The sequence below is a fragment of the Vulpes vulpes genome, chromosome 15 (assembly GCF_048418805.1).
Source record: "Vulpes vulpes isolate BD-2025 chromosome 15, VulVul3, whole genome shotgun sequence".
NCBI lineage: Eukaryota > Metazoa > Chordata > Mammalia > Carnivora > Canidae > Vulpes > Vulpes vulpes.
This window is the reverse complement of record NC_132794.1, coordinates 78,369,466-78,391,792: the sequence shown is the minus strand read 5'-3', so window position 1 is coordinate 78,391,792 and position 22,327 is coordinate 78,369,466. Positions and strand designations below refer to the sequence as shown.

General features: G+C 39.0%; 1 protein-coding gene across 5 annotated transcripts in view; it reads left to right on the top strand.

Annotated features, from left to right (window-relative positions):
- VSTM4 (V-set and transmembrane domain containing 4) overlaps window positions 1–21,804 on the top strand; it is a 99,546-nt gene extending 77,742 nt beyond the window's left edge. For 4 of the 5 annotated variants that reach the window (XM_072739279.1, XM_072739278.1, XM_072739277.1 and 1 more), the window contains exon 8: window positions 20,241–21,804. In XM_072739279.1, the coding sequence (XP_072595380.1) occupies window positions 20,241–20,366 (126 nt within the window). In that variant the 3' untranslated portion in view covers window positions 20,367–21,804. Of the gene's footprint in view, window positions 1–8,486; window positions 11,647–20,240 lie in introns of those variants that run through there. The other variant, XM_072739280.1, reaches the window with a different exon arrangement.
- The last annotated feature ends 523 nt before the right edge of the window (window positions 21,805–22,327 follow it).

The window sequence follows — 22,327 nt, the reverse complement described above, 5'->3', positions numbered from 1 at the left end:
AATAAATAGCACTCCTGCTCCCCTCGCCTCTGAAACCCACCCCTCTACTTCCTGTCTTTATAAATCTCACTACTCTAGCAACCTCGGGCAAGTGGAATCACGTAGTAGTTATCTTTCTATGACTGGCTTATTTCACTTAGCATAACATTGTCAAGGATCATCCATGTTGCTATAGGGGTCAGAATTTCTCTTTTTTTCAAGGCTGAGTAGTATTTCCTTGAATGAATATACCACATTCTGCTTATCCATTCATCTGTCCATAGATGTTTGAGTGGCTTCCACATGTTAGCTATTGTGAATGATAACTGTTGTGAATGTGGATGTGCAAATATGTTTTTGAGTTCTCGATTTCAGTTTTTGGGTATATACCTAGAAGTGGGTTTGCTGAGCCATATGGTGGTTCTACTTTTAATTTTTTGAGGAACTACCATACTGTTTTCCATCACAACTGTGCCATTTGACATTCCCACCTTTAGTGCACAAGGATTCAATTTCTCTATATCCTTGCCAACATTATTTTCTGTCTTTTTGATAGTAGCCATCTTAATGGATGTGAGATGCTATCTCATGGTAGTTTTAATTTGCACTTCCCTAACAATTAAGGATGTTGAACATCTTTTTATGTTCTTGTTGGCCATTTGTATAGCTTCTTTGGAGAAATGTCTATTCAAGTTTTTTCCTATTTTTTAAAATCAGGTTCTTTGTTTTGTTGTTGTTAAGTTGTAGAAGCTCTTTATATATTCTGGATATTAACCTCTTATTAGATACATAATTTGCAGATATTTTCACCAATTCTGTAGATTGCCTTTGCCCTTTGTTGATTGTCCTTGATGCACAATAGTTTTAAATTTTTATTAGTTTTAAAATCATCAAGGACTTGCCCTCTTCATCACTGTGTCCCAAGTAGAGGAGCTGGAACTTGCAGAATGCTTGTGGGATGAATGAACAATTGAGGACAGAGATCTGGGACTAGAGCTCTAAGTCCTCACTGCTCAAAGTGTAGTCCATGGACTAACAGCCTGGGCATCCCCTGGGAGCTTGTTGGAAAAATAGAAGCTCAGGCCCCACCCTAGATCTACTGAGTGAGAATTTGCAATTCAACAAGATCCCAGATGAGTCTGATGAACATGAACGCTTGAGAGTGTGGCTGTGAATAACTCATCAGACTCAGTAGCCCACTCTGGCTGGGTCATTGATGACAAGACAGAGCCCCTCATATCTGGAGAAGATGTTTTTACATTTTAATAAAGAGTTCAGCCCACTTGGGAGAATGGTGGTTTTCTTATTTATCAACAAAGAGAACATTAAACATGAGAATCTGCTTCTAAAGCATACAGTGACTTTCCTTCATTCCTGAGGACCTTTCTTGGGCAGCTTTTCCCTGTGATCTCCTAGGCCCTCTGTCAGTAGAGAGTTCTGACATGTGGGAGTGGCTCTGCCGGCCTGGGATTCCCTTGAGCTGAAAGTCTGCAGTACACCTGCCTCCTCCCCTGAACTCTGAAAGATCTGGGTGCTCCGAATGGATATAAAAGATGTGGCTTATTGTATCATAGTTGAGAGGGAGCTTGTCTTAGGAATGGGCCTTCCATTGAGTGGTCAGCCCAGGATTCACATGCCTCGAGGGCCTTGTCCGGTTTTTCCCTGGTCTCAAGAAAGAAGCCCCTTTTCCCAGCCCTGTTTCACTATTGAGAATATCCTGCCAAGACCAGAAAGAGTTTCTCTCTGATCTGTAGCAGAACAGGGCTTGGAGGCACATTAGGCACCAGTGATAGAATTCTGAGAGGATTTTAATAATAACCCAAATCCCAGCAAAATTATTTCCAGAGGACATGCGTTTCAGGTTTCTTGAAGGATGTTTATAATTAGCCGGAGAATTTCTCTTGTTGTCGCTAATGTGCTAGAACTGGTTTCAGTTAAATTTTACATCAAAAGGATATATTAACCTGCATAAAATATGTTCATAATCTCGATTTAAAATTAAAAAGAAGAAAAAAACCCCACAATCACTTGTACAATATATTGCCCCAAGTAAAAGCCTTGGGAAAAAAACAAAAACTTTGCTGGTACCACGCTAGTACCATTTTTACAGAGATAAAAATTCTATGCCCCCCTCGGTACACATGCGCATCCCATTATTGTCACGGGGAGTTATGTATGTTGACTGGAGGGAAAAATAGATGCTGAGCATTGGAAAGGATGAGAAAAGGGGAAACAGAAGTCATTTGGTTTCATGGATTCCCTCCAGTCTGGGGAGTGCGGGCGGTGGGATGCGAGCATTGGGGAGGTACAAGCAGACCCCACACCCACCCCCTGCCCCGAGTGGAGGTGGGATTGTATTAGTTTTTTGTGTTAGGGACTGATAACTCTGTCACAGGGCCGGCACCTCCGGGGGTGCCATGAGGTCAGTGCTGAGGCCCTTGGCTGCCGAGTGCCGTCCACAAACAGCTACCAGGTTGGATGCTTCTCTGTTGTGTCAGGCCCATGGAGAGTTGGCTTGAGGTTCTGTATTCCCCATGGGCCAAGTGAAGCTCTTACTCTCCAGGTGTCTTTTAAGACTGGTCATGCCTGAAGCTCTAATGAGGAACCCCCTTTGAGGAATTCAATATGGGGAGACAGTGGGGATCCTACTCCAGAAGTGCTGTGGGAGGAGTCTGCCTCACCCCATTCTAGGAGGATAATGTGACTTTGTACTTTGAAGAGGAAGGTGACTTTGGAATTGGCCACCACAGGACCATGTTCCCATTTCCTGTGTCATTGATTCATTCATATCACTTTGCAGTCTTCCACTAGTTATTCATTTCTCACACATTTATGGAGGGCCAGCAGGCAGTGCAAGGTGCTGTGGGGACAGGAGCACAAGCCTTAGAATCTCCTGATGGAGGTGAACAGGTGGCAGAGAGGTAGGCTGGGCCAGAGGTTGGCCGAGGCTGGAGCAGGCCTGGTGGTCCTGCAGGTCTAGCCCCATGAGTGACCCCACCAAGTTGCACAGGCCCACCCTGCCCCTGGGGGCCCTGGAGAGGCCTCTCTGGGAAGGGCCACCCCCCTTTGTCTGCAGGGAATGTCCCTCTAGAGTGGTAGCTTGTTTTCCAGCTCAACTCAGCTGATTTGCTGCTTTTATTGGGCACTTCATTGTTGGGATCATTGCACTGCTGGGAAATTTTTTTTTTTAACTTTTTCACTCTATTTTATTTTTGTAATCTCATGGAATATCATTTGTGCTCACATTCGATTTTTTTATAAAAAAAGATTTCATTTAAAACCTCAGTTTTGAGTGCAGAACATTTCAGAATTGTTATTAAAAGACTTTTTCAATCTCAAGTAGAGAATACTAGAAATGAAGTGCAATTTTGGAAAAAAAAAAAAAAGGAGAAAAAAAAAGGAAAAAGTCATCACTGTATTTGTGATATCAAGCTAAGTATTCACAATATCCAGAAGAAAATCTTGATGTGAAGTTCTGAGTTCATGACAAACTAATGGAACATTTAAGGGATTTTATGCTCCTAGCCAGACTTAATTCTAATTTATTATTATGACTCCCAAAAGCTGAATTTATAAATCCCAACAAGCACATGTGATGTCCAAAAGGCAAGAAGACAGCCTCATGAATCTATGACTAGAGCACACATAGAAAGATGAAGATTGCAAACTCTGAATTCAATCATGTGTGCCATTGCTCACATTACATATGAATTCAGGTGTGCCAGCATTCTGCTGTTACTTTGTGTTTGGTCTTAATGCTTGGTGTGTGCCCTGTATATTGTGTCCATGACATAATGCTAGTGATGGTGGTGATGATGGTGATGTGATGAAGATATTGATGGTGATGAAGCTGGTGATGATGGTGATGACACACGCACTTCACTTCCATGGCACTCCGCATGCAGACAGTATCCTGGTGCTGGTCAGTAGGAATGCTGGGACAACCTGACCTAAGCATTGCTATTGTCTCTTGTCTCCCAAATGAGGCAGGGAGCCACAGGGAGGTAAGTACCAGCACAAGCTTCCCCACCAGGTGGTGGCAGTACAGGGTCTGGTTGGGCACTTGGCTTCGGGTCCCTCCATGTTCCTCCCCACCAGGCTTTCCCCGGGCTCCGCTGCGTCTCACAGAGAGCACTCAGCAAAGTCCTAGTCTACCAAGTCTTGACCTCACTGGATGAGTATTTGTATAATGAAAGTTGCAATGGTGATTCTAAGTGGCGTACAGGAGTGGGGCTGGCAGTTCAGAATATCCATTTGTTAAGATAGAAAGTGAAATTCCTTGCATTGACTCTCATTTCTCTGCAGTTGCCAAATCCCTATTTGGCTTATATTCTTTAAACAGTTTTCTGTGTATGTACAAATTTATATCCATCTCTGTCTGTTCCCAAAGTGTATGCACAGTCAACCCACAATCAGTATAGGTCATGGCTACAAATTATGACAAATAATTTCTGTGTGCCAACTTCTCCCAAAACGATAGTGGTCTTAAACAGAATGTTTACACATTAAATTGTTTTCTCATTCACAATTCATCAGGCTCATATTTCTATGTCACTACATCGAGATCCATTCCATTCTTGTAATAACTGCAAAGTGTCACAGTATCATCATTTCTTTCATCTGTCTATCTATCTATCATCTATCTATCTATCTATCATCTATCTATCTATCATCTATCTATCTATCTATCTATCTATCTATCTATCTATCTATCATCATCATAGGTCTATATTTTAACCTATGAAGTTGAAAGCCTTAGGCAGACTTACATTATTCCAAGCAGTAGAACCTGCGTATCTTTCTTCTTGGTAGAATGTCCTAAAGGAAATTCTAGATAGGCCAAAAGAGAAAAAAGTCCCATGGTTCTGCTCATGATTTCCAAGAGCATCCCCTCCCTGTATTCCTGAGGCCCAGGATATTCAAAGGAAGGTTTTTAATGCAGTGCCAGACTGGTTTTCTTTCATTTTTGTCCTAAACTCATTCAGTCATTCATGTAAAAATTTACACTGAGTATCTTCTGTGTGCCGGGTAGCACCTGAGTTGGGCACCTTCCTAGAAGCTAAGTTAGAGCCAGTGGTGTGATCCAGCCCACTTCTGTCCACTAGAGAGAACTAATCTCTTTGGCATCATAAAATTTACACATGTAAGTCAGCCAGTGCTATAAACCAGAATTTTTTTCTTGGAGAACTAATTGCTCACAATTTCCCAGCACACTACTCTGGATGTAGCAGTGAATGTTTGACAAAGTTGCTGCTTTCACGGAGCTCAGTGATGCGGTTAGAGGCTAGCTCTAGCACCAGCTCCACCACATACTAGTTGTTGACCTCAAGCTTGCCATTTCTCTGCCTCTGTTTCTATATGTGTAAAATGAGGATGATAGTAAGAGGACTTTCTGTGTAGAGTTGTCAGTACACTAAGTAAGCATTAGGTGCTATGATTACATTCTTGTGGTTAAAGGCAAAAGTAATCAAATGGATAGTACTTTATAATTCCAAGGTGTGACACATGCTCTGCAGAATAGTATTGCAGAGCAGAAGAGCCAGGGAGAGACTGTGTTTGATGGGGAGGGAGCCTCCTTGGAGCAAAGGCCCAATAAAGTGAGAGAGCCAGCCACACTGCTATTTGGGGGAAGAACATTCCAGACAGAGAGCAGAGCCTGAACAAAAGCCTTGAGGTGAGCCCTGAACAAGGGATACTGTATAGATGTGTCTGACACATACCAGGAGACCAGGGCTGAAGCATTGGTCAGGAAGGGGGATGTGTGGTGTGAACAGAGGTCAGAGGAGTCCTGGGGAAAAATCATGAAGGATCAGTATCCTGATAGGGACTCTAGATTTTATTCTAAGTGTGATAAGAAAACATTGGAGAATTTTATGCTGAGCAGTGAGTGGGTTGACATCATTTTAGAAGGATTAACTTTACCACTGTGAAAAAAAAATATAGATATACATCTGTCTCACTGGACTTATTTGGCACTGGCCTGAGGTCCAGTGGTATCCATCAGAATCTACCATGTGATGTCTTCTAAATGAACTGAGTGTCTTCTCTCTGCCTCTCAGTATTTCAAAGGGACCAATTGTCAAAACAACCCTTGTCTGTACTCTATAATAAAAAATTATAGTAATAATAATAATAATAATAATAATAATAGTTGAGCACTTATGTAGCATTTACTATTTACCCACCAGGTAATTTTCTAAGTACATTACACATATTAATGCATTTAGTCCTCAAAATATCCCTGTGGTATAGGTACAATTATGCGTATCACTTTACAGATGAGGAAATGATGCACAGAGAAGCTAAGAAACTTGCCCAAGGTCACACACGTGGTAAATGGCGGTCTTTCTGTCTCTGAGAATCTGTGCTCATTTAAGCACCACCATCACTAGCATTGTGTCACGGACACAATATAGTGGTATTTAAACCACTAGACAGACCCTTGAACCCCAGACACCCTATAAGTCAGAGTGTTAAAGATTGCAGCTGATTGGAGGACTGAGTGTTCAAAATTGAAGATTCTCAGAGTGGGCTCCTACATAGAAGGAGATAGCCAAATACTCTCTTTTTCTAAACATAAATATTCTTTTGAATAATATTGCCAGTAAAAGTACTTTTGGAAGGAAGCTGGGAAAACATATGTCTATGGTCCATGGGGAAGAGAAAATGCGTGTCTGTATTAGATCATGGAGCTAATCAACACTATCACTGTGCCACTATAAAAAGTTTCATGTGTCAGAACCCTCCCCAAGGGCTTTATCTATAATCACATTTTAGCTTCCAAACATACATTGGTGAAACCTAGAGACCTCCATCTGTCTGATGACTTGTAAAGCCTCGGGCCTTTTCTGTGCATGGCTTTAGCAGGTTCTATAGCTGGTTACCTCTGTGTATCCTCAGAGCAATTAGCCAGGGGCATGTGACTTACCATCATGTCATATTCATTCTGGGAATGTGCTTTGCTAAACATCTTTTGAATTCTCCAGAGTCAAGAGCATGATGTGAATTTGCTCTGCTCAAGGATACCAAGTGACTTCATCCAACCCACTGTGCCAAAAACCTGGATACAACTTTGAAATCTTAATCTCCATCCAAAACTTCTCTCCTGAGTTCCAGATCCCTTCTAATTCTTCCAAAGTCATAGGGAACATTGTTTCATTGGCCATCGGTTACTGAATAATCATGTGAAAGCCAGGCATGGGGTAGGAATTTGGGCAGACATAATCCCACAGTTTACAGATGTCTGAAGCAACAGAGGAAGTGAGCATTTTGTGCCTTAGAAAGTACCTGTGCGCCCCTCTGTGATGACCAAGGGTCCTGATTTCTAAACCCTGGCTCAGAGTGTTAAGAGGCACCTTTGTCAGCAGTCACAGCTGCATGCTGGATTTGGGATGTGCAACTGAATTCTAGCCCTCACCTCTGAGTGAGGATTCTGGTATCAGTTTTGCTACTGAAGCCAGAGGTCCTAGAGGACCAGTGATTTTACCTCCAAGGAGATGGTGAGTAGATCTGGCATGTGGCTCCAGCACTTACCTTAAAAATTCCCCTGGCCTTTTCCAGTTCTGCATTTTCACACTTAGCTTCCTATTTCTACCTGTTCAGTGGGCATCTCTGATCAAGAGTCTGTTACCAGGGGGCCTGGTGTCTCAGGTGGTTAAGCCTTTGACTCTCAATTTTGGCTCAGGTCATGATCTCAGGGTGGTGGGGTCGAGCCCCTCATTGGGCTGTGCACTCATGTGGAGTCTGCTTGTCTCTCTCCCTCTGTTCTTCCTACTACTCTCACTCTCTCTCTCTCAAATAAATAAATGAATAAATAAATAAATAAAATCTTAAAAAAAAAGTCTTTTGCCTGGCCAAAGCAGAGTATGCCAGTCGGCTGACCTGTGGAACTCAAAATTAAGTCAAGTTCATATTCCAAGGCATGTTGATTCTAACAGGTCCAGTAAGAGCCATGACATAGTTTTCTTTCCCGAGTTTGGACCTATGGATACCCATTGAGGGCCCTCTGTCAACTAGAGCTTCACTGATTTCACAGCCTCCACCTCTTTCGTGGCTATAGTCATATGTGTGTGGGCATTGTGAGGGGAAAATTTGTTTTACTAGGTACTCCTCTGTGGAATAAAAAATGAGCACTTATCTTGAAGGGGGAAGAGGAAGTCTGCCCTCGATAATATGTAATTCTCTCTTGGGTAAATAGATTCCTGATAGTGCAACTTGGTAGAACTGCAATCACATTTTTAACTCTAAGGTGACGTTAGCATAAACATCCCCATGTCCTAGTTATTGATCTTTTGCTCAGATAACGCTATTACCCAATTGAACTTATGACATTGGAGAACTTGCAGTGGCTGCAATTCCATTTTTCTCTTATTCTTGCAACTTAATTCAGCGCGCACCTCCAGCTGTGATAGCTGTAAAAAAAAAGGTGGTTTTTGAGGCAGTCTGCGTAGAATATTAAATCAACCTCTCTTTCCTTCTGTCTTTCCTTTCTCCCTCTCTCCTGGTAGGAGTGTTAAATTTTGGCTTGGATCCTGGAAGCACACCTACCAAATGAAATACTCAGAAACTACCAGTTAGGAGCCTGAAGTGTGGTATGTGCCCAAAGAGGTACACAATTTCTGAATTCCTGGGGCTTGACTTCTCTAGTCTTAGCCATATCAAGTAAACCCTTCCCCATACACTTACTTTCCATACCCTTCCCCATACACTCATTTTCCATAGTGAATACTCTAGAACTGGGGGACCTTAAATGAGGTTGTCATCTGCTGTTGAGTGTCTCACCACTGGCAGAACAGAAGGATGGGCCACAGAAGACTTGGCATTTCACTGCATACTGACCTTGTTACACCTAGAATCCAGAAGTGATAATGCTTTCTGAATCCTTCTGAGGGGAAGTTATGCTCTGTGGGAACTTAATCCGACTCTGGCAGTGGAGTTCAAGTCTAGGATCTAGGAGGTCCTTGCGGACAGTGGAAGCATACAGCTGATGTTTCGACTAAGGTCCAAATTACTCCTATACTCCTGCTCTGCAGTCAGCCATGGGATAATGGCCTAAGGGCCAATCTCCTTGCCTCCTCTGAATGAACATTTCCACCAACTGAGAGAAGAGTCTTTCAAAATTCCATTCCAGTCTTTCTTTGATGCCATCAATGTATGTCTATATGTGAACTTCCATCCCTTCTTGCTTATCAAATCCCCTTCCAGGCTAAGGAATGGATTCTCCCTGGCTGGGAGGAAATGTATCAATAGTAAGATTACAGGTACACAAAACAAAGAGGTTTAGAACAGAAGAGATCCCAAGCAGTGGTAAACACAAATGCCAGGCCCTTACTGGAGAAATAGAGGAACTGACAAAGAATCTCTGTAGGCTGAGAGGGAAACCAAATAGTCCTGTGAAAGAAGAAATAGGGAAGTTGTTGCTCATGTGTTTGGAAAGTTCTAGGGCTTTTGCTAAAGGACCCTGTCAAACCTTCCCAGCCATTGGTCCACTTTCCCTCCTTTCCGTTTCTTCTTGCTCCTGCTCACCAATGAATACAGCAACATCAGACATAAGTGTCTGAGGCCTAGAAATCCTGCTTCTAGGAGTTTCCTTCATGTCTGAGTGCAGTCTGAAGCACTTGCAAGAGTGTGAACAGCCAGTTCGAGACCATTGAAGTTTGCACCCTTGGGTGCCCATAAGTACACTTGTGAATGAGTAGGAATGGGGTCTTGAAGAACGCCGTTTGAAGGGCCAGCAGCTGGCAGGGAACTGACAGAAGTGCTTCTCAATTCATCCTTAGAGACTCCCTTACTGTGCTCCAGTTTTTGAACTGCCGAAGACACTAGGAGTGATTCCTTAGCTTGTGCCCAGGACACCTTCAAATTGTCAAGATCACAGTCATCACCAGAAATATGGGTGTGGCCCTGCTGCAGGGTCCTCACCCTGGCTGTACCCTATCAAATCATCCACTTTAACCTTTACATTCTGCTCTTGGTTTCTGGTTTTACTACCAGTTCTATAGTTTTACCAATAATTAATTACTCCAAACAATTTCTCTAAGCTACTTCCCACCCGAACCTTCCACTAAAGCATCAGTGCTGTAAAAAGGCGGCGTGGTGAGAACTGGTGAGGAGTCTGCATTTACCCCCTTTCGTTGGCCATTAGGAATTTATTTCCAGTTAAACAAGCTGGGAAATGTAATTAAGCACATGGTTGATGGTGACAGCCAAGTGTGCATGCCAGAAAAACAATAGGTTCTTTAAAGGTGCCAAGGACCAATATTATGCATCTTCTGTTGGAAACTGTATACACTTCACAATTCAGAGCCTCCTGTGTGCTGCCTCATATCTTCAATCAAATTATTATATCCCAGAAATATGCATAAGGGAAATGATTCTACACATTTTATGGTGGGTTGTTGCTTGTAGCAGTAATTGAAGTACCTTTCCACTTATGAAAGTACTAATTTTATTTATTTTTATTGCTTTTCTAGATGCAATTATTTATTTAGTGTGCTTTGGCTTTATTGAATTATGTTTACTATAGGAACATCATAAAAATGTATGAAAACAACACATCAGCCCAGCCAGCCTGGTGACCTGTATTGAGAAAGCTAGTGTTATTTTTCATATCCAAACATAATGGAATAAGTTAAGAATAAACAGATAATCTACACTAGAAAACAATGCAATTGCAAGGTAATGTAATAAAACACCTGGACAATATGATTTCATAAATCCTGGTTTAAAATTTACATGAGTTGGGTTTTGTGTGCTTATTTGAGGACACATGGCATTTCTAAATGGAATCATTATAATGTGAAATGTAATTAAACTGAAAGGCAAGATGTAAACAGGATTTTTGTTGGCTTGGAATATATGGACAAATAAGAAGCCGTGTAAAGACTTTTGATGTTGAAAGAGAAACAGGAGGCTCTCATCCCTCTAAATGTCCTTTGAAATTTAAAACAGGCTAATTCATGAAGGTCGCTTGGCCATAGCCTCTGATCAGTAGGTACTGGCTATAGGAGTTTAGGTCCTCTCTTTGTCTCTTGCTCCCTGTCTCTATTCTGATGCTCCATTTCAGAAGTAAAAAGGCTTTTTGCTTTAAGCATTCTTTTTAAGAAACTTAAATCGAATACTAATGATTAACTTGTCCTGAATCTTGACAAGATAACCAAAGTGGAAGCACAAAAAAGAAAAAAAATTAAAACAACACAATCAAAGCCAAGAAACAAAAATGAAAAGTATGCTGCCTAAATGAAAGTGTCTTTAGTGACTCTAAAACAGTGGCTGACTTTTATTTTTCTGATTATGACTTAAAATTAATTAATGTGATGTTTAAACACATGTGCCTACTAGAAAATGTAAAAGGTATCAACAAATGTACACACTAAATTGTGGGTCTCCCTTCTGCCATCCAGTTTACATCATCAGAGGGAATCATGGATACCAGGTGCTTGATTTTCCAAGCAGGCTCCAAGGGCTTTCAAAGCATATAGAATATATACACACGTATTTACACAAATGATAGTAAAACATACAGTAGATGTATGGGTCCATCATTCTTTTTAAAGACTCCACAGTATACCCCATGGTATGAATACACGGTCTCCCACTAATGTTCATTGAAGTGTTTCCAGATTTTTGCTTGTAACAATAAACACCTCCACTAACAATATACAAAAAGACCTGTTTCTTGTGTTTCTTTTGGCAACCATTCTTTTTTAATGTTTGTTAATGTGAAAGACAAAAAATGACATCTGATTTTAAATTGTCATTCTCTTACTACTGGAGGTTGAATCTCATTTGTATGTGTAAGAGCCTTTGTAACTTACTTTCCTGTGAACTATCTGGTCCTATTCGTTATGCTTTAATTTTCTAATGGGTTATTGGCCATTATCTTTGTTGAATTGTAAGGCCCTTTGATATGAGTTGTAAATCTTTTCATTTTTATCCATTGTCCTTTGACTTTATTTAGAGAATATTTTTGCCATCTATGGTATGCAGATGTACATATCTTTATATTCATTTACATATTCATTTTGTATCAGTCTTGGATTATTCTGTAAAGTACCTTCTGTACACTGAGTTTTTTTTTTTTTTTACACTGTGAGGTTTTTTTTGTTTTAGTTTTGTTTTTGTTTTTTTACACTGAGAGTTTTTTATTTTTTATTTTATTTTTTTATTTTTTATTTTTTTAAAAGATTTTATTTATTTATTCATGAGAGACACACAGAGAGAGAGGTAGAGACACAGGCAGAGGGAGAAGCAGGCCCCATGCAGGGATCCCGATGTGGGACTCGATGTGGAACTTGATCCCAGGTCTCCAAAGTCACGCCTGGAGCTGAAGGCGGTGCTAAACCACTGAGCCACTGAGAGTTTTTTAAACAAGTGTCCCCACACATTATTCTAGTACTATGAATTTATTTTCCACATTAAAAATTTTAATTTGTCTGGAATTTGGTGTAAAGAATTATGTAGGGATATGATTTTCTTTTCCAAGTGGCTACCCAAGTGTCCTAACAGTATTTATTGAAAAATAGTATTTTATTTTACTATTCTGGGTTAATTTCTGGACTTTCTCATCAGTGTCACTGACAGATAGGGGTATCCCTTTGACAGTACCATTCAAATTCTGTCTTTTAATTTTGTTAATTGTTTCTTTTGCTTTTTAGCTTTTCAGTTTTATGTAGTACCATTTGTTAATTTTTTTCTTTGTTATTTGTGCTTTTGATGTTATTACCAAAAAATATTATTTATAAGACCAATATCAGTGAGCTTCTCCCACATGTTTTCTTCTAGGACTTCTGTGGTTTCAGATATTTTGTTTAAGTCTTTGATACATTTCAAATTATTTTTTTGTGAGTGACGTGAGATAGCGGTCCAATTTCATTATTCTGCATGTGTTTCTCCAAATTTCCCACCACCATTTGTTGAAGAGACCATCCTTTCACTATTGAGTGTTCTTGGCTCCCTTGTCAAATATTAATTGACCGTATATGCTACGGTTTTTCAGTTGTCTAATGTGTCTGTATTTGTGCCAGCACCCTCGTGTTTTTAGTACTGTGGCTTTGTACTATAGTTTGAAATCCAGAAGCATAATACCACTGGCTTTGTTATTTTTTTCTCAGGATTGCTTTGGCTATTTAGGGTCTTTTGTGGTTCCACACGAATTTTGGGATTGTCTCTTTTATTTCTGTGAGGAATGCCTTTGGTATTTTGATGGGGATTATGTTGAATCTGTAGATGGCTTTGGGTAGTATGGACATCTCAGCAATATTAATTATTCCAATCCATGAACATGGGATATATTTCTCTTTGTTTGTGTCTTCTTCAGTTTCTTTAAGCAAAGTTTTGTGGTTTTCATTGTATAAATCTTTCACTTCATTGGTTAAATTTATTCCTAAGTATCTTTTTGATGCTGTATTGAATGGATTCATTTTCTTTTTGTTTTTCAGGTGCTTCATCTTTAGTGTAAAGGAGTGCAGTTAATTTCTATATGTTGGGGGATGCCTGGGTGTCTCAGCAGTTGGGTGCCTGCCTTCGGCCCAGGGTGTGATCCTGGAGTCCCAGGATTGAGTCCCACATTGGGTTCCCTGCATGGAGCCTGCTTCTCCCTCTGCCTATGCCTCTGTGTGTGTCTCTCATGAATAAATAAATACAATCTTAAAAAAAAGATTTTATTTTATTTTATTTATTTATTCATGAGAGACAGAGATTGAGAGAGGCAGAGACACAGGCAGAGGGAGAAGCAGGCTCCATGCAGGGAACCCGATGTGGGACTCGATCCCGGGACTCCAGGATCACACCCTGGGCGGAAGGCAGGAACTCAACCGCTGAGACACCCAGGCATCCCCAAATTAATAAAATATTTTTTAAAAAATTTCTATATGTTGGTTTTGTGTCCTACCATGTTACTGGAATACATTTTTACTAATTCTTTGGGATTTTCTATATATAGGAACCATATCATCAGCAAATAGTAACAGTTTTGCTTTTCCTTTCTGATTTGAATGCCTTTCATTTCTTTGTCTTGCTTTATTGCTCTATCTAGGACTTCCAATATTATATTGAATAGGAGCGGTGAGAGTGGGCATCCTTGCCTTGTTCCTGATCTCGGAGGGAAACACTTTCAATTTCTTTCCATTAAGTATAATGTTAGCTGTGATTTGTCATAAGTGGTCCTTATTATGTTGAAGTATGTTACTTCTATATCTAGTCTTAAAGGTTTTTATCATGAAAGGATATTGTATTTTGCCAGATGCCTTTTCTGTATCTACTGAGATGATCATGTAACTTTTTATCTTTCATTTTATTAATATGGTGAATTACATTTATTGATTTGTGTATGTTGGGCCATCCTTGCATCTCGAGGATAAATCCCACTTGGTCTTGGTGTGTAATCCTTTTAATATGTTCATGAATTTGATTTGCTAACATCATTTTGAGAATTTTTGTATCTATATTCATCAGGGATATTGGTCTATAATTTTCTTTTCTTGTGGTACCCCTGCCTAGTTTTTGTATCAAAGTGATGATGGCCTCATAGGATGAGTTGGGAGTGTTTCCTCCTCCTTGATACTTTAAAGGGGTTTGAAGAGGGTTGATATTAATTGTTCTTTACATGTTTGGTAGAATTTTCCCATGAAGCTGTCTGGTTTTGAAGTTTTTTGTATTGGGAGTTTTCTTATTACTGTTTCAATCTCTTTACAGTTAGAACAATGTCTCTTTCGCTTTTCTATTTCCTCCTGATTAAGTCTTCTTAGGTTATGTGTTTCTAAACACTTCTTCTCAATTATTTAATTTGTTGGCATATAATTGTTCATAGTAGTTTCATGATTCTGTGTATTTCTGTAGTATCTGTTCTAAGATCTTCTCTTTCATTTCTAAATTTTATTTGAATTTTCTCTATTTTTCTAACTTGAGATTTGTTAATTTTGTTTATCTTTTCAAAGAACCAGCTCTTAGTTTCCCTGATCCTTTCTATTATTTTTCTGTTTTCTAGTTCATTTATTTCCACTCTGATCCTTACTCTTTTCCTCCTTTCTGTTAACTTTGGGCTCAGTTTGTTTTCTTTTTTTAGTTCCTTATGGTGTAAAATTAGGTTGTTTGAAATCTTCCTAATTTCTTAATATATGCGCTTATTGTCATAAACATTCCTCTCAGAACTGCTTTTGATATATCTCACAAAATTTGATGTTATATTTTCAATTGTTTTGAGATAATTTTTCATTTCCCTTTTGACTCTTCTTTGATCCCATGGTTGTTTAGAAATATGTCGTTTAGTTTCCAAATATTTTTAGATCTTCTCACTTTCCTCTTATTGATATCTAGTTTTATACCATGTGGTCCAAGAAGATACTTGTTATGATTTCAATCTCTTACTTTTCCTAAGATTAGTTTTGTGGACTAACATAATCTATCCTGGAGAATGTTCCATACACTTGAGAAAATGTACATTCTGCTGCTATTGGGTGGTATATTCTTTTTTAAAAAGATTTTTATTTATTTATTCATGAGAGACACAGAGAGAGAGAGAGGCAGAGATACAGGCAGAGGGAGAAGCAGGCTCCATGCAAGGAGCCCGGTGCGGGACTCGGTCCTGGGACTCCAGGATCACACCTGGACTGAAGGCGACACTAAACCACTGAGCCACCAGGGCTGCCCAGGGTGGATATTCTATATGTGTTGGTTAAATCCATTTGTACTAAAATAGTTGCAATTTCAACATTTCCTTGTTGATTTTATGTCCAAATAATCTATCCATTGCTGAAAGTGGGGCATTGAAATCCCCCACAATTATTGTATTGTTGTCTATTTCTGCCTTATGATCTTTTATTAATTACTTAATTTCTTTTATTAATGGCAATATATAATATACACATATGCTTAAGTAATATTAATTACTTAATACAATTAATATATACTTAATTCATTCCTTAGTTGTTGGAGCATATATATCTATTATTGTTACATCTGCTTGATGTATCAACCCCTTTATTATTATAACCTTTGACTCTGGTTACTCTTTTTGACTTGAAGTCTATTTTGTCTGATATAAGTATAGCTATGCCTAATTTTTCATTTCTGCTTGCTTGGAATACCATCTTACATTTTTTCACTTCAAACCTATGTGTGTCTTTAGAGCTGAAATGAGTCTCTTGTAGGCAGCATACAGTTGGGTCTTATTTTTTATCTATCCAGGCACTTGTGCCTTTGATTGGTGAGTTCAATCCATTTACATTTAGGGTGATCATTGATACTTAAATATTTGCTACTGCTATTTTATATTTTGCCTCCTGGTTACTTTGTCTCTCCATTGTTTCTTTTTCCTCCTGTTTCTATCTACTTTTGTTAAGTTGGTGGTTTTTCATGTCACTGGCATAGTCTCCTCCCATCCCCATCCCCTTTTTTTAGTTTTGTGTCTATGCTTTAGATATTTGCTTTGTGGTTGCCATGAGGTATACACAAACCATTTCATAGATAAAATAGTCCTTTTCCTGCTGATAGCAGTTTATCTTCATTTCCCTCTAAAGGTTCCATTCTTTTACTCTTCCCCTTTTATATTTTGATGTCACAAATGATCTCTTTTATACTGTGAATTTGTTACCAAGTTGTAATAACTATAGTTATCTTTAATTCTCTTTTCCTTTAATCTTTGTGCTGTAGTTAAGAGGTTAATATATTATTTTAAAGAAGAGCTATTGTATTCTAATTCTATGTATTGCCTAAATCACAGTTTTGTGTACTTTCATCTTGTCATGTCTGCTTGGGGAGCTTCATTTCTTGTAGTGAAGGTCTAGTGGTGGTGAACTCTCTCAGCTTTTGTTTGGGAAAACCTTTATTTCTCCTTAATTTCTGAAAGATAGCTTTACCAGATATTTTTGGCTGATGGTTTTTATCCTTCAGTACTTTGAATATGTCATTCCTCTCCTGGCCTGTGGAGTTTCTGCTGAGAAATCTGCTGATAGCCTAATAGGGGTGCTTTTGTAGGTTACTGTCTTTTTTCCCCTCTTGGCTGTCTTTATAATTCTTTCTTTATTGTTGAATTTGACCATTTTAATATAAAGTGTCTTGGAGAGGATCTTTTCTCATTAAGATAATAAGGTGTTCTATTGGCTTTGTGGTCTTGTATATCCAGTTCCTTCCCCAGGAGTAGGAAGTTCTCAGCTCTTATTTCTTTAAATATGCTCTCTTCCCTTCCCCTCTCTCTTCTTTATGGGATACCCATTATTCTTATGTTGTCTTTTCTATTGAAGTCAAATGATTCCCATAGTTTGTTCACTATTTACAAATTTTGATTCTCTCTTCTTTTCTACCAGAGTCATTTCTATATTTTTGCCCTTGAGCTCACCAATTCTCTCTTCTGCATCATCTGCTATATTTCCAGTACATTCTAATGCATTATTTGTCTCATTTATTGAGTTCTTCATCTCCAGGATTTGTTTGGTTCTGTTCTGGAATTTGAGTATCTTGGTAAAGTATTCCTTCTATTTATTAGTTTTATTACTGATATCACTGCACTGTCTTCCTGAGTTTTCGCATGGCTTGTTGAACTCTTTACCTCAAGTATTTTAAATTATCAGGTAGACTAAAATATTCCATATCTTTGGGTTTGGTTGCCAGAAAATTGTCATTTTATCTTTGTGAGACCAGGTTACTGTGACTTTTTTTCATGTTACTGTGATTGTTCATGATGTTTGATGAGAAGTGGTCCTACCACTGCATTTGAAGTAGTGAACACCTTTTCTATGTAGGCAAATTTTGTTTACTTTGATTCTAACAGCTCAACTGATAGGTAGTTCGGAACCTTCCTTTTGTTTTCCAGAAGATGGCGCTATAGCACAAGTTTTTGGCTTCTTTTAAGGGAGCTGACAGGCTGCTATGCATTTAAAAAAGCAAAAGGTGAGTGCAGAGCAGGGGTGAGTGAGGAAGGTGTGTGCTCACTCAGTGCTTAGGGCTTTGGGTGTGCCCACTGCTTCATAGGGGGATCCTGAGGTAGGGATGGTCCTTTTACCTTCTGGGGCAGACAGCAGGAGACACTTTAGTCAATCCCTTTCCCTCTCCCCCATCACTGTGGTCTTCCTTCCAGCTATAAGGCACATAGCCAGCCCACTTGCACTTACTGCCTTCACCCTTCACCTTCTCTGCCAGAAAGGTGGTGCAGGCTGGTTGCTGGACCAGCCACACCTTCTCTGCCATCACTGTCCATGCCACCACTGGCTCTACCACCACCACCCTCCCTCTGCAGCCTCCTCTGCAGTCCATTCCACCCACCTTCAGGTGCACAGATGGACAGATCTCTCAGGTGTCCTGGTCTGCTATACAGAGGTACTTTTCTTTTTGGTTATGGATGTCCAATTAATTGTACATCCAAGGGGAGAGATAAAAGGAATGACTTCTGCTGCCATGATGCTGATGTCACTCCATAGTAATAATCCACCAGTTATTCTTTATTTTAATAATGTTTATTAATCATGGCAGGAAAATATATGCCTATGCCTCTTTCATTTAAGAGTTATTTTTAACAAAAATGTTTCTTTTTAATTTTATTAAATGCTTTTCTAGCATCTATAGAGATGACCATATTGTTGTTTGCATCTATTGCTCTAATGGATTGTATTGGTATATTTTTCTAATATTGAACCATCTTTGCATTCCTGGAACAGTATTATCTGCCTTTTAAATGTGTTTCCTCATGCTGAGTAAATCTGATTTAAATTTACATTAATAAATGAGATTGCTTTAAAACATGTGAAGTTTTTCTTTTAATGTTCTGAATCAGTTTTATTACCTGGAATTACCTTTTCCTTAAAGGAATTTCTCATAGAAATTTTCCTATAAAGCTGCCTGGCCTCGTGTTTTTGAGAAAGAGCTCTGTGACCTTGTTTCCTCCCCCTTTCCCTCCTCTTTCCTTCCTTCCCTTCTTTTCTTTCTTTCCTTTTCCTTTCCTTCTCTTTCTTTTTTGATGATAATTAGTATTTTCACATTTTCTGGAGATAATTTTTATAATTTATATATTTTGGAACATTATCTATTTTATCCTGTATTTCAAAATTTGGGGCAATTAATTGAGGAAAGTAGTATTTTTTTAATTAAAAAATTTTTTTAAATTATTTACATCATATCCCCTTTCCTCATTTCCTATTTCATTCATTGTGCTTTTCCCCCTTTATTTCATGATTAATTTATTTTTCAGCTTATTTTTTTTGTTTTATTGGTGCTTTCCAAGTATAAGCTTTGGGGTATTTTTATAATTCTAGTGTTGTTCTGCTTTGTGATTGATAGAATCTGCTTTAATTTGATTGATATTTCTTTTTACTTTTTTCCCATTTATTTTGTTCTTTTCTAACTTCTTTAATTGGATGTTTGATTTATTTAATTTCTAATATTAATATAAATATTTAAGATAATGATTTTTCTGTGAATACTACATTCTTTGGGTTCTGGCAAGTAATATTTTCTTTTTCATCATTATCAAGATATTCCAGAACTTTAGTTTTATAAGGTTAAGTCATTCAAGAAAATGTCTAGATGGTACCATTCTAATTTTGTTATTAATTTCTAGAGTATTGTGTTTTTGTCTCTTTTATGTATTTATTTTTTGTTTCCTTTTGATCAGAAACTGTTAGTGGGATGCCTGGGTGGCTTAGTTGGTTAAGCATCTGACTCTTGATTTCTGCTCAGGTCATGATCTCAGGGTCATGAGATGAAGTCCCATGTTGGGCTCTGCACTCAGTGGAGAGTCTGCTTAAGATTCTCTCCCTCTATCCTCCTCTTGTGCACACTCTCTGTCTCTGTTTGTTAACATTATTTTCAGAATTAAAGTTTACTTTGTAGCTTAATGTTTAGTCATTTTTTGTTAGTATTCTATGTCAATTTAAGAATAAATCATGATGTCTCTTTTCAGGGCATAATGTTCTTTTTTTTTAAGTTTTTTTTTTTTTTTTTAATTCATGAGAGACACAGAGAAAGAGGCAGACACAGGTGGAGGGAGAAGCAGGCACCCTGAAGGAGAGACTTGATCCCAGGACCCTGGGATCACGACCGGAGAGCCAAAGGCAGATGTTCAACCATTGAGCCACCTGGGTGCCCCCATAATATTTTTTTAAGACAGTGAGATGTATGTAATTTTGACTTTTAGGTTTTATATATCCTTGGGGAAATTTTGTCCATTGTTTGTCTTTGGATCCCCAGAATGCAGTAAAAATGCACACTTGATGAATGTATGATGTAGAATTCCCTGTGGTCAACTAGAGTTGTGTTGTTTTGTCTTCTAGCCAAAGATTGCTGAGGAGAACCTGACCTATGCTGAGCTGGAGCTGGTCAAACCCCCCCGGGCTGCCAAAGGCCTCCCCACCAGCACCGTCTATGCCCAGATCCTCTTTGAGGAGAACAAGATGTAACATGGCATCCTCTTCCGTGGTCGTCTTCTGTGGTCCTCTTCCATGGTCCTATTTATACCTGCCATCCCAGTTATTTATGATACTATGGAAACAACATCCTTATTTTTGTGCCTTCTGTGTGGCAGAGAGCCCCTTTCCAACAGTGTTCCAGGTATCTTCAAAGAAAGGTATGAGGCACTAGGTACTAGGCTCCTCTCTGTAAAAGAGTAGGGGCCGCAGCCCTTGGACAAATCTCCCAGGACAAGATTTTTCTGGGTCTGAGCCCTGAGAAGTGTGGACTCTGATTCTGAGAGCACCCAACGAGATTTTTCTGCTGAGCCAAACCCCTTCATTTTTCATCTCTTTTCTGGTTTTAATCTTTTTAAAATCTTATTTTAATCTTCTACTCTTCCTGCATTTGTGATATCAAGCTCAGAGTATATAGCTAGAGGAAATGCCATTATAGGCCAAAGTGTGAGATGATAGATAGATACTAACTGGTTTTCAGATAACATTTCTAAGGGCATCTAAAGCAGAGCAAACTGCTTATTCCAAATGGTCACTCAAGATAGCATCTCTTGTTTTAAATAGATGCACTGACCCTGCTGATTTAAGGGCAGAGGCAGATTGTGGGAACCTTTGATGTCTGAGCTAACACTCCACTGTCTCTAAATACCCCAGTGCCCATTTCCCCATCTGTGTTCACCCAAGGCTGAAGGACAAGCAGCAGGTAGCACACCATTCTAAAGGACTTCCACCTCTCCATCAGGGTGGACTTGTATTGGCATAGAAATTTATATTCTCCAAAAAATTCTTATGGAGTTAGCCATCCATTGACACACTGGAGGAAGTAAGACTTTTGGAAGTGTGCCAAGGTTACCAGCCTAATTGGATGTCCAGTCGTGTGAGCAAAGGTTTTTGCCTGGTTCCCCTGGGATAGGAGAGTAGGAAGTAGAAGCTGAGCTGGGAAAATGTGTTTTAAAGACCCTACTGTTGTAAAGTGCCTCTCCTGACTCAGCTTCACATTTCTAATGTGTTTGGATTGGGGTCAGGCAGGGGGATACAGGCAAATAAATCTGTGTGGAAGTTGCTCTGTGTGGACTGATAAAACATCCAGGATCTCTGAAGATGGAGACATTCTAGAAAAGAAACATCTTGTCAACTGTCTCGTTCAAGACACCTTTTGTGTGGATGTGCTCTGGGTGGTTCTTTACTGCACGCCACAGAAATTATTTGGCTTTGTAATGGATCATGTATATATGGTAAATCATATGTTTTATACATAGCCTTGAGTGTGACTTGTGCCCCTCTGTATAGCTATGTGAACTTGGTCAAGTTTCTTATTCTCTAATTATCTCAGATTCATGTTTATCTTAAGGTGACTTAACCTCTCATAGAATTCTTGTAATGGGACAACAAATACTGTGAGATTCTGGATCCTATAAATTGCTTTACACTACACTGTGTTAACATTCATGCATCAGCTGGTATACATCTTCAAAATGGAAATTTCTTTACAATTTAAGGCTCTCATTATGATAGCTTCAAAAAGTAAATATTTGTCCAAGAACTTAGCTATACAGTAACATTCCCAAAGATAACTTATGAATACCTCTTGTGGTTTATTGGACAGGGTCCAAATTGGGAGCAGGCAGATTTTCTAGAAGCAGAAATAGCTTGACTTTACAAAGAGAAGGTCATTTTCTCTGGCCTATACTTGTATCTCATTCCCTTCCTGTCTGCCAGATTTCAAAGATGGTGAATAAACCACATGGCTTTTGAGGAAGAAATACCACTTGGAAGAATTCACTGGAACTTCCTAGAGCATCCATCAGGAGAGGAAAATATGTGATTGGCTCATAATTCATATCATAATTATCATAAGCAGCATATCCCATTTTATCATGGCAATATTCTAGCAAAATGTGGTCCTGTGGTGTTTTGAAAAAGGAGGGTGATTTCTTCATTTGCACAAGGAGCCA